The 13,155-nt window shown below is 44.6% G+C and overlaps 1 protein-coding gene across 3 annotated transcripts in view; it reads left to right on the forward strand.

Annotated features, from left to right (window-relative positions):
- Positions 1–670: 670 nt before the first annotated feature.
- The window catches only part of GAB1 (GRB2 associated binding protein 1), an 84,347-nt gene continuing 71,862 nt past the window's right edge, over positions 671–13,155 (forward strand). Inside the window, exon 1 of one of the 3 annotated variants that reach the window (XM_081926045.1) lies at positions 671–1,269. In XM_081926045.1, coding sequence (XP_081782171.1) covers positions 1,198–1,269 — 72 coding nt within the window. In that variant the 5' untranslated portion in view covers positions 671–1,197. The remainder of the gene's footprint in view (positions 1,270–13,155) is intronic. The other 2 variants (XM_081926044.1, XM_081926046.1) reach the window with 2 other exon arrangements.

Here is a 13,155-nt window from a genome sequence, read left to right on the forward strand (position 1 = left end):
AGAGCAATCCTGGCAAGAATCTAGCATTCTCCAGAAGAAGTTTCTCTCCGTTTCCCAGGCCTGCTTCGTCAACCGCCCTTCTGTGCAATCGACTACTTTTGCGCACTACAGATCCCAGGATCCCTTCCGTAGGGTTGAGTCCCCTCCCTCCCTTATTCGTTAGCGAAAGGAGAGAGCGAGCGAGCGAGCGAGCAACCTCTGGCCGACTTTCAGAGAGTGGGGAAAACACTCGCTTCCTCTGCTTTGGACGGAAAGCACGCAGAAGAGCTATAGAGGCCAACGCTGGGGGAAGAAGAAGGGAGAAAGGTTTAGGGAGGGGTGGGAAGCGTCACAGCAGAGCGGGCTCCAAAGGCAGGGCACTCGGGCTGCAATCCTAACCCCCGTTACCACGGAGTAAGCCCCGCTGAATTCAACAGGGCTTACTTCCAGGTAGCCATAGGTTAGGATCGAGCTGTTACAAACTGGACTTTCCGCTTGCTGAACAGGGGCGGGTGAGCCCCTCTGGGGCAGCGCCCCCCCCTCGCCCGCGGTGGACACGCGGAATTGCGTCCCCGCCTTCCCGGGTTTTTAACAGTTCCGACGTTCTGAGCGCAGAATTCCGCCGCCCTCAGGATCCCAGAGGGGCGTCCCCTGAACTGGCTCAGCGTCGCAGCTGCAGCGAGGCCCGTCGAGGCAGCACTTCCAGCGGGGACGGGACTAACCGGCCGGGTTCCTCCTCCGCGCTGTACCAGGAAGGGACAAAGCGCAGGCTGTAGCAGCGTCCAGGCTTGCCCAGGAGCTGCCAGCCGAAAGTTACGGTGGCCGCTCTGTGTCTTTTCCCTACCCGTCGGCTGGGAGGAGGAGAAGGAGCGCCTCTGTCCCTCCAGCCCGACGTGGGCTCTCTGCCTGTGTGTGCCTTTGGATACACACATACGTAAATACACCACCTCTCTCGGCCCGTCCCTCCCTCTCTCCCTCTCCTGCTCTTTCCCGGCCGTCTCCTCCCCGCTCCCTCCTCCTCTTTCCCCTCCTCTTTCCCTTCCCCCAGAGTTGCCGGAGGAGGCCGGAGCAGGCAGGCAGGCAGGCAGGCGCGGTGCTCCTGTTGTGTGCGCGCCTCTCTCCCTTTCTCTCTTTCCCTGGGCTGCCTCCTCTCGGCCCAGGCGCACCGCAGCTGCCCAAGGAAGAGTCTCCCTTCCCTCTGCCCGGTGCGCAGCAGCCATGAGCGGCGGCGAAGTGGTCTGCTCGGGCTGGCTCCGAAAGTCGCCGCCGGAGAAGAAGTTGAAACGCTACGTAAGTGCCCCCCCTTTTTTGCCGCGGCTTGCGGGTTGTGCTGGCAGGGGCGTCCCTCGGCTTGCAGCAGCCGCCGCCGCTCTCCGTTCCTCCTTCCTTCCTGTGTGTATGTTTTCGCCCTCAGTCCTTTCTTCAGCTCTCCCTTTCCTTCTGCGCCTCAGCCTCTCTCGGTCCCCGGAGCGTCCCACCCAACCTGGGCTGCGGTGAAGGCTCCCCTGGCGAGCGGGGCTTTACCCGTCGGCTTGCCCACCCGAAGGTGCTCGGGGCAGCCGCGGAGCCCGTCAGCCTCCCAAGTACTTTTCAAAACTGCCAAGTGCGCAGTTCTGGTTTCTCAGCGTTTTGCAAAAGGCCCTGAGCGGACACAACTTTTACCACCTTCTTCTTTATCAGTGCCCTTTGCCAGGGGATGGCGGTGGGGGAGCGGGCGAAGTTGAGTCCAGAGGACGCTAAGTTTTGGGGTGTTTTTCCTGGAACGGTTGTCTTAAAAAGAAAAAAAAGGGGGATGGAAGACGGGAGATCCTTTTGGAACCGGGTGATAATTTTGTTCTTCGAACTTCCGCTGGTTATCCTTGTATATGATGTCTGTCCAATCCGATTTGCAGCATAAAATACAACTCTAAGGCACTGGGTCCCCCCTCCCCTCCACTGAAAGGACATCCGTGCGATAAATAACCTGCAGGCTGTGAACAGATAGTCGCATGTGCATAATCGTGCATGTAGGTGTGTTGTTGGAGCTACATGTGAACCTGCAGCCATATGGCTTCCTAGTGCACATAACACAACTTAACTGAGCTTGTGTGTTTGTTTAAGATTTGTATGTGCAGCAGACATTGCCACTCAAAGGACACCCAATGGGGAATCCAGAGTATCAGAGTAACGCAGTGATTTTGGGGTGGGGGTGGTATCATAGATGCTTAGAAACCAAGTAATTTTTTTAAACCCCAGATTCTTCCCTAATTTTCCTTCCCAGGTGTAAATGCGCACAAATCTAGTTTATCTGAGCTGTGCAGCCATGTATAAATAAAATCTGCCCGTGACATCGATTCTTACATATATCATTGATGATTTTGCAGCTGTCTCTAGTATGTGGTGCCTCTATAGATTATGTATTTTAGTTGCAGTGAGATGTAACTAATTGGCAGAACTGTGTTATCCCTAGTGCCATTCAGATTAGGATAGGAAGACCAAATACTCCTAGAAGCCTTTGGTTTTAATACCAAACCTTTGCCTCCTAAATTTCTACATTTCAATACATGTTATTTTAATCCCTTCACTCCTAGGGGTGCTGATGAGACTGCCCATTCTCTCTCATACCTTCAGGCATAACATTTCTCAAGCTACACCATTGGATTCTGGTCTCTAAACAAAACAAAAACAAAACAAAACACTAAGTACTCTAGTTAGTACAACAAAAAGAGAGACTGTCCTTAGAAAACAAAAAGCAACAATTTTCACGTTGTCTAGCCCTAAGGTCCCATCTGCACTAGACATTTAAAGCGCTATGAAACCACCGTAAACAGTCATAGTTTCCCCCTAAAGAATTATGGGCGCTGTGGTTTGTTAAGTGTGCCGAGAGTTGTTAGCAGCCCCCTATCTCCCCACAGAGCTGCAATTCCCCTAGAGAGAGAGATTTTCATTGTTACACCATTCTAGCTCTCTGAGGGGAATAAAGGTAAAGGGACACCTGACCGTTAGGTCCAGTCATGACTGACTCTGGGGTTGCGGTGCTCATCTCGCTTTATTGGCCAAGGGAGCCGGCGTACAGCTTCCGAGTCATGTGGCCAGCATGACAAAGCCGCTTCTGGTGAACCAGAGCAGTGCACGGAAACGCTGTTTACCTTCCCGCCAGAGCGGTACCTATTTATCTACTTGCTCTTTGATGTGCTTTCGAACTGCTAGGTTGGCAGGAGCAGGGACCAAACAACGGGAGCTCACCCCGTCACAGGGATTCGAACCACCGACCTTCTGATCGGCAAGTCCTAGGCTCTGTGGTTTAACCCACAGCGCCACCCGCATCCCCTGAGGGGAATAGGTGTCTCCTAAACTCGCAGCATCCTTCGGAAACTGCAGTTCCCAGGATTCTTTTGGGGAAGCCACAACTGTTTAAAGTGGTATGATACATTGTAGGTGGGCTCTAAATGCTTAGCAGAGTTTGGCTTGTTGAAGTAGATAATTCATCATTTTCTGATACAGAGGAAATGTCTCAGTAATGGAGGCATTCAAGTAGTTTATATGAGTAGACATCCTAACATTAGAAATACCTAAATATCATTATTAACCTATAACTCTTTCCTTGCATGTTGTCACCTCTGGTTAAACTGAATGTTGTCTTGCAGTGGTGATCGTCAAGTTATCACATATTTATCCTGGGAAGGGAGAGGAATGGGAAGCCCCTAAGTCTCGCTTCAAGCTCCGTTAAACACCTTGATCCTTTAAGCAAATCTGGGTTTGAAGTGGTAAAGGGATAAGTGGTTTAAGCAAGTCCAATTTTAAAAAAACAGTACCTGAGTAGAATCTTGGGATGAGATGAAATTGGGCTTCATAGAGAAAGCTTTGGCCATGACCTGAACTATTGACTAATAGGGTTAGTGGCACATGTGAAAAAGCCCAAGGACATGAGCTTGTATCTGTGGAATAGCAGTTCAAAATAATAAATCTTTGGAGGAACAGTATATGAAGCAACTAGGCTGGTGAATCACTTCTCTATGGTTGACATTTAAGCAATCAGGCAAAAAATTGAGGGAATACCATCATAGTGTCAGACTTGTTGTTAGGTGAAGTGTTGGGTTAACTTCATAAGTTACCTTCTTCTAATGGAGAAGGCCTCTTCATTTGGAGGAAGGAAGGCAGTCTTTGGATCAGATTTATAGGGCAATAGCCCACTAAGTCATGCTTGGAGCAGACCCATTGAGGTCAAAGGGCATGACTGATTTGTCCATTAATATTAATAGGTCTACTCTGAGTTCAGCTCAGTACGATATCATCCATTTAGTCTTGCTGCTGCAGTATATTAAATACTTTCCTATTTTCCTTTCAATTGCAAGCCTTTTTTTAGGGTGTTTCAACAGAAATATATATTATAAAAATACACATATCAATCATTCAACTATTATACCATAAGCAAGGATGGGTCAATAAGTCTATTTCCAGTTTGCATCACTTTTGCTTTGTGTTCACCCCATAAATCCATGCTTAAGAAACTCCACCAATTTGAATAGAAATATGTATTTAAACACACATTTCTGAGTATATTTTTTGTCTAAAATGAATTTTGAAATGTAAGATATCTTTTAAAAATTAAGGCTCAAATCCTATACTTTGGGAGTAAGCCCCATTGAACTTAATTGGACTGACTAAGTAGACATGGATAAGATGGTGCTGTCAATATAGGTTATATTGTTTTTTGAACTAAGAACTGCATTGGAACATTCAGGAAGTGTGAATGCTAGTGGATAACTATGTTCCAATTTGCGTATTGGTTTGGGAGATGCAGATCAACCCAGTCCATTTTGGAATGTGCAAAGACTGAATTCCTCAAGTGCCTCTAATTAGAACTAGTAAAGGTTTTACCCCTCAGTTTTGAAGTCTTCTTTCCATCTCCTCATTAGTGATTTGTCATCCATACTCTAAATGTTCTCCATCTCTGGCCTCTGGGAAGTAGATTGTGAAGCATCATATCAAGAAGAAAGAGCCTACCACTTTATTATATGAGGGTGGTAAGGAAGTTAATAAAACCTGTGTCTATAGGCAGAGAAGTATTCTATTTGGGTGTGGTGAATGGGTGTATGGTTTGTTTTTGGTAGAAGAGATCTAGTTGTTGTTTCTTCTGAGGCGGGCTCCTAGGAGCAATTAGTACAATAAATTGAGGTAATCATTAACTCCTTTATTTATAGTCCTGTCACACGTGCTTTGGTTCAATGTATATTACTTTTCTCCTCTGTCAACCCTACTGAGGCATTTTTACTGAGAGATAAAGTGGATGATCATGCTTAACTTAATAAGTGGGACTACATATGTGGGATTTCCTTCCATTTTTCTGGCAGATATTTCTTCATTTGCTTCATATTGGGGAGGGGGCTAAAGCAACTATGTTCAGGCAAAAGCAAGAGAGGCCAGGCTGATAAATATGAATTTCTCATGCAGTATTCCTACTGCGGGCATATTTGTGCTTCAGGGTTGCTTCTAGAAATGCTGTATGGCAGACTTTCACTTCACATTTCCTTTCCTGACTAGTGTGGAACTTTATTGCCTCACATGTTTTGTGATCCAGTAAAATCCCCTACTTGGCGTTCACGGCTGCAAGCAAGCTTTTATCTTCCCTTCAAACCCGTCCTTTAACTGGTTGTATGGACTCCTGTTTTGCTTAGCTTACAAGTTCTGATGCATTGTTTGTCTCCTGTGCATTGTTTGTCTCCTGTGACTTAGCTTAAGGTCTCCTGCGAGCTCGATTTGGGATAAGTATTGTTGTGGTTGTGTTTAGCCTAAGACTGTTGCTCTGCCCAATCAACATTAAAGGAAACTGTTGCTTGAAAAATTCAGAAAGCAAGTTGCCACACCTTTTCTTGAGTAAGTTTGATCAGGCTAAATGTCACTGGGTTCTCCCAGGGTTTCATTTTTCCACAGTGCTCCTGGGGATTTAAATGATGTGCTGCCGCTTAGAATAAATTTACTGGAATGACTGAAGTGATTCAAAACAGATTCAAAAAATGTGTTGCTGTACCATCTCTCACGTAAACTTACTCAAGTGGATGAGCAGTAGTATATCTTTTGAAAAACTGGAGCAACAGAAAGCTCTTTCCTCGTGTATCCTCCTTCTTCTTTCATGCCCCATTCTATCAGAAGAAGATCTTAGATATGTGAGATCTGGGTGTTCCTTTTATGATGCCGGGTTTTCTTGTTTTGTATTTGCAGATCTGTCAAATTTGCAACTATTATGGAGTACCAAAAATATTGGGGAGGGAGGACAACATAAAAAACGAAAGGGACTCCTAAGCACACAGTCAACATTGTCCAGAAACTCCACTAGACTTTCCTGAGATGGTTACTTTATCCCAGCAAAAGAGAACCTGGTGGGTCAAGCCAAAGGCCCAACTAGTTCAGCATCCTTATTCTCACAGTGGTCAACCAGCATCTTGCTTCTGACACTGGACAACTGGGATGATTCTGGAAGCCCACAAATAGGATGTGAAGTGATGTCTTTCCTCCAGCAACTTTTACCAGAGGCTTGCTGTCTCTTTAACATGGAGAGGTTCCTTTTAAGGATAATAGCTATTGGCAGATTTAGCTGCCATGTATTTGTCTAAAGCCATTTGTTTTAAAGCCATGTAAGCAAGCTGCCATCAACACATATTTTGACAGCAGATGCCATCAGTTCAATTATGTGTTGCGCATTGCCTATGTCGATTCTACTTCTAATTGATTTATTGAGAAGGCGTATGGAGATCAGAAGGGGCAGAGGCAGAAGCGAAGTGCAGCTGACAGAGGGTGTCAAGATCAGAAGCAGTATTGAGCCAGGTTGGGAGCAGGTGTGCAAGCTAGTCTTTCCCAACTTGGTAACCTCCAAGTACTACAACTTCCATCATCCGTCACCACTGGCCAGTTGGGGGCTGGGACTGATGGGAGTTGGAGCCCAACAACACCAAAAGAGCCACAGGTTCCCCATGCTTGTGCCAGCCTGGCTGCTGGCACTGTTGTTCAATCCCTTCTTTTGCAAAAATGGTTACTCAAATAGGATTTCCCTTTGCAGGAAGCATACTGATTCTCCTTAAGTGAGACTTATTCTTCCATGTGTTCAGTAATTCTAACTTTAATAGAAATATTCACTAGTTTATGAGGAACAAATCTGGGGCAATGGACTTGTAATTTTGTACAGCTGTCCCCTGTTAAATTGGTGCTAGATTGCCTACCTCCCAACCATCTGGTAATAGGTCTAATCTCAGTGTTGTTACATATTTCTGTGTCATATTTTGTATTGTTTACAGTGTACTTCTATACATTGGGGACGCGGGTGGCGCTGTGGGTTAAACCACTGAGCCTAGGGCTTGCCGATCAGAAGGTCGGCAGTTCGAATCCCCGCAACAGGGTGAGCTCCCGTTGTTCGGTCCCTGCTCCTGCCAACCTAGCAGTTCAAAAGCACGTCAAAGTGCAAGGTACCGCTCTGGCGGGAAGGTAAAAGGCGTTTCCGTGCGCTGTTCTGGTTCGCCAGAAGCGACTTAGTCATCCTGGCCACATGACCGGAAGCTGTACGCCGGCTCCCTTGGTCAATAAAGCGAGATGAGCGCCGCAACCCCAGAGTCGGTCACAACTGGACCTAACGGTCAGGGGTCCCTTTACCTTACTTCTATACATATCTACTCAGAAGTTGGTTTAATTAAATTAAGTGGGGCTTACTCCCAGGCCAGTGAAGATGGGATTGCAGCCATAGCTGTTCCTGTTGCCTCTTACTACTTCGGCTGCCCTCTTGGGGGTAGGGAAAGCGGTTCAGCCATGAGTATCTGTCCAACATCTTCCACACAGAATACTGGTTTAAAGAATTCATTCTCCCTCTCTGCATTCTTCCCAAGTTTCTTTAGTACCCCTTTCACAGCTAACCACTTAGATGGCATCTTAAATACGACTGCAATTCATAGACAGCCACCTCCATAGTTAGCTGGTTTCCTGCTTCAGATATATTTAAAGAAACGTTTATTGGCCATTTTGATATTTGTAGCAAGGAGCTCCTGCTGTTTTTGCTTTTGCATAGATTTCCTTTTGCCAGAATTGCTGCTCCTTTAAATTTTCCTCAGCTGGGCAAGGATGTAACATTTTGGAGGAAACTTTCTTGCTCTTTCTGTCTTCCTTGACTCTGCTTGCTAACTGGTGACTTGTTTCATACTTATCTGCCCTATCTAGGCTTCTATTCTCATTTTTAAATAACCTCAAAGCATCGTGGGGAGATTTGACCCATTTAACAGACTTGCTTCCAGCTTCTTTCTAGCTAATACTTCAATTATTTTGAAATTAAATATGACTGCACTGGGACTTTCTAGGCAACTTTCCATTTACATACATGTTGAATTGGATAGCATTGTGGTCACTGCTCCCCAGTGGTTTAGTAACTCTTACATCTTTCACCAGATTATGGGCTTTGTTCAGAATTAAGTCCAAGTTTGAGCCAGCTTCTTGGCTAATGGTTATAAGGGACAATTATTTGTTGTATCTAGAAATTTCACCTCCTTGTTGCAACCTGATGTGTATGTACCCAGTCAATGTAAATATAGTTAAGGTCTCACATTAGAATAGTTTCTTCCTTTGGCTGTGCCCTTAATTTTTCTCTATCTCAAGATCACCTTCAATGTTTTGGTCATAAGAGTGATGGCTTAGCATGAATACTTGGCTCTGGGAGAGGAGATTGCAAGTGTTTTGTTCATCTCACTAGTTGTTCTAATGCTGTGCTGAGCTAAGCCATGGTTTGGCTTAGTGTTCTGTCTGAACCTGGGGTTGTCGCTTAGCTCTCTCCAGACTAACCATGACCTGTAACCAAAAATGATCCTATGATTTACAGCTTGTGGTTTGCCAGGAGAACAAAACCATGAGCCCAGGTTCAGATAAGACACTGAGCCATTCTGCAGCAGCAGAATGACCAGGGAGGAGGAAAGTGGTTGAAATCTCTTTTTGTGGAGAGCTTGTACAATCATGCTAAGCCATGGTTTGACTTAGCATGGTTTGCCAAACAGGCCACTATGTCCCCTCTACTTGTTGGGTCTAGTATTTCTACTCTCAGTGATTCTGTGAAGTTTGTTCCTCTTAAATTTTTGAGCTTTTTGGAGTTGCTGTCATTGTTATCCATCTTTTTAGATCTGGTCATACCCAGAGATTGTTTAAAAATTGTGCTGCAACCTTTTTAGACATTGGGCACCAATAGTCTGAAGTTTGTGTCTTGTTCTGGTCTGGCTTATGCCATCATGTTCCCCAGTGCCTAACAAAAATTTAAATCCTTCCTGCTGGTGCCACTGCTACTTGTGCATTGATTCCTTGTTGGCCTTGCATGCAGAAAAGGTAACATTTCTGAAAACGTCACCTGGATTTCAACATCCTATTCAGCAACCTAAATTTGCCTTCCCTCATTGTATTTCCAGATGTTTAAATGATAGTGCTCATATGTACCACTTGAAATACAGACAAACGAAAAGGTATTAATTTGGGACCTGAGTCTCAACAAAGAAGGCACCAGGTGGTGATTTATGGGGTTGTCATTCCAAAAATGCAGCACCACAAAACACTGAAAAGGACCTCTTATCCTACGTGGGAAAAGGCTCCTGTGATTTTCTTAATGCCGGTGCAGGTTTCATATGGAAGTAGGCCATCCTTTCAGTTCTTATGGCAATAATTATGGGCTGGCATGATCTTAGCCTGGATTATGCAGGTCGTTGGCTTTGGCTCTTCCTAGCCGTGGATCATTTGTTGTTTATCTGTCCTTTTATACACCTCCATGTGTGTAAATAGGTGCAATGTACATTTTGAGTTGTTGTTCTGATTATTTTGGGGGTAGGGAGGGAAAATAAAGTTTGCCCGCATTCATGGTGATGATCTGATTTCTATCCCTTTCTAAACATAATTTTTGATGCCAGGTTTTTGCAACAGGATTACTTGTTCCCTAACACTTGATATTTGAGAGGCACACTGTCCCCCGCCCTTACTGCTGGCTGCATGCAGTTCATTGGAAAGAAGCTTTGCCCTTGGGATAGAAATGTTTAGATTGTAAATTACGGGGTGGGGGTGGGGGTGGGAGACTAGAGACAAGAAAATGTTTTTCTTTTTATAGCACCCTACCGTTTCTCCTGTGTAAATATTTTAATAGGCTACAGTAGATCTGACATTTTAAGATGCATGAAACTGTTTCTTGTTTGCTGAGAGGGCAGATTCCTTGACATGGGAATAGCAATGCTGTTGTGTGCTAGCAGCTTTTCAGACCTTTTTGAGGAACTGTCTAGTCATGTTTGGGCAATGGATCTTGCAGGAAATGTTCCATCTGTATGCTGTTTATTCCAAGGTGGACTAGGTGATGTCTGTATTCGTGAAGAGATGTTGCAGGCGGTTGTTGCTCATACAGAAACAGGGTCTGGTTCTCACACCCATATATACCGCTTGATCCCTCTATATTTGATTGGCAGCTGAGTGTGTCAACTAACCCTGCTGAAAGATGTGCCGTTGGAGGTGAAATTCAAGTTCAGTCTGTTGTGTTGGATCTGTACTGGCCATTCACACATGCAAGACTTTGCTTAGCACTGCAGTCAAGAGCGTTGACCTTGTTTATGGGAAGCAAGGTGGGTGGAGGGTGGAGGAAAAAGTGATTTTGAACTAAGGAACAGTTATTAAATAATTTGTGAAAGCTGGGATTGTTGTGTAGATAGTAATAAATATAAGCAATCTTGGAACAGGGAGAAAAAGAAACATTCACATCACTCATCACCTTATCATGAAGTGATAAGGAGTGGGTTCAGTTGGAGCTAACTCAGCTTGCTCTGGCCTTGCTCTTCCAAAGTAAGTTTTTTGATCTGGTCCTTATTGTTGCCTTTTATATATTCATACTTGAGCAGATAGCATTTATGTTCTAACCTGCTTTGTATTTTCTCTGTACTTAATATGATGGTGTTTTGTATGGTTTTATTTTGGATCTCAATTCTGATTTGTAGACCATAAATCAATGGTGATGATGATTCAGTGTGTATAGTCATCTTTTTTTCTTTTTTAAAAAAGTGTGTGTGTGTGTGTGCGTATAGTTTCATGCCACCCCAATCCCCACAAGTTGTGTGAGATTCCAGGGATTTCAGGCACTTACTCAGGGTTATGTTTCCATTAGGAAAATCAAGGCACAGTGGAGGCTAGTGTCTTCGTAAAATATGGTTTATGAACACGTATTTGGCCCTGGAAGTCTGCAATTGAGTGGGTGCAGAACATTATACCCCCAAGAGAATCTCTTATTGCTCCTCTGATAGTTTCAGCAAGCTTGAGTCCAAAGCAGTCATGGTTCCCAGTCTCTGAGTTGCAGCCTCTTCAGGCATCAGCCAAGATAGTTTTGGCCTGCCCAGCAGCTCATGGAGATCTGGCCTGTCTTCTTCCCAGCACACCTCTCACCAAAAACCTAAGCCTTTTGCAAAACAGCACATTTTGCTGTCACCTCACACCCATCCCCATCACCATGGCAACTCTGTTTTGCACAGACCTGAGAACCTTCTTTGAAGTGTAGGTGCCTGGCCCTTGTTTCATAAAGGCTTGCATTCAACCAGCCTGGCAAGGCTGGTTTGCATAAGCGGATTCAGGGATCCCTTGTGTTTCTGGCACACTTCTGTAGCTTGCATTTCGCCTTTCTATCCCAAATATTAGCTAGATTCTGACATTCATTTATTTCTTGCATTTAGGATGGTTCCCCACCCCAAACTTATAACAGCATGCTACCGTACATCTGAAGTATTCCCCACCTCTTTGTTGGCAAAGGTGTTATAAGCGTTGTATGTTGTATTATACAGTGTGTTGCAAATCATTTCAGGATGTTTCATGGGAGCAATTCATAAATGAAGTACAGTGGTACCTCGGGTTACATACTCTTCAGGTTACATACGCTTCAGGTTACAGATTCCGCTAACCCAGAAATAGTATTTTGGGTTAAGAACTTTGTTTCAGGATGAGAACAGAAATTGGGCTCTGGCAGTGCAGCGGCAGCAGGAGGCCCCATTAGCAAAAGTGGTGCTTCAGGTTAAGAACAGTTTCAGGTTAAGAACAGACCTCCGGAACGAAGTAAGTACTTAACCCAAGGTACCACTGTATATAGTCTTGCACTAGTAAATTGGGCAGTTTTATTTTTTTATTGACAAGTGAAATCTATCTTATTTCAAGTTGACTAAGGATCTTGATATTTGGCATCTCTGAGAAAATTCTGTTTTACACTAGTGAGTGTTTTCTGGCTGTGTGGCTAAAGGAAAATTTAATTCTACACCCACAGGGTGGTGTGACTTAACACTCTGCCTCTGAATATGTAGCTTGATGTATCAGTTTGCAATATCTGTGCATATCTTGCAGTGAACACTTTCATAATAATTGTTATAGTTCATACTAAAGTTACTTGCTAGCCTTTTGTGAGAAACTAGTTTTTGCTGACTATATAAGAGGTGCTGTTAAGTTTGAACTACAGGGATAGCAGCCATGGCCATGGGCATTCTAACTAAATATCTACAGCCATAAAACCTTTTTTTCCAGTTTCTAGATATGATGAGACATAACCCAGGTGGCTCCTCTTAGCCAACAATTCCTGCCACTATAAAATAGCCCTTCTTGCTACGCTTCCTTGGTCAGAGGAGCTGCTTAATAGACTTGTCTACCCAGACTTTAAGACGTTGCCTATAGATTTGTACATCACATGTAATTGTAGCTTCTTGACTGTGCTGCAAACAGGTTTGGTTCCTTCTGATGCTTGCTTGCTAATCTTTCATCCTAAAGCAGAGGCTGCATTTGGGCATCTGCTAAGCCATTAACTATGGTTAAGCAAAAGTGCCTATGCACAAGGGGAAGAGGGGAAAAAACCCTGGCCTAGTGTTGCATATGAACCAATGCTCATAACTTGTAGGAGCAAAACAACCCACAAACGGGAAGCCAATAACAAACATGTCATGGAGAGAAACACTGAGCACACTGGTTCAGGCCCAGTGCTGAACCAGTTGCTTAGTGGTTTGTTTTCCCACTCGCAAAAGAAAGGACTGAAGGAGGAGATCTCTAACTGTGTGCCTCAGCTAATTTGCTTAGCCATAGTTAGTGGTTTAGTGCTCCACCGGAACATGGTCAGAGCCTGATAGGGAGCTGTATGTACATGCCAGACTTCTGAGAATATAGAATGTGTGTGCTTTCAAATTT

The sequence above is a fragment of the Podarcis melisellensis genome (genome assembly GCF_964234715.1).
Source record: "Podarcis melisellensis genome assembly, chromosome: 9".
Lineage (NCBI taxonomy): Eukaryota > Metazoa > Chordata > Lepidosauria > Squamata > Lacertidae > Podarcis > Podarcis melisellensis.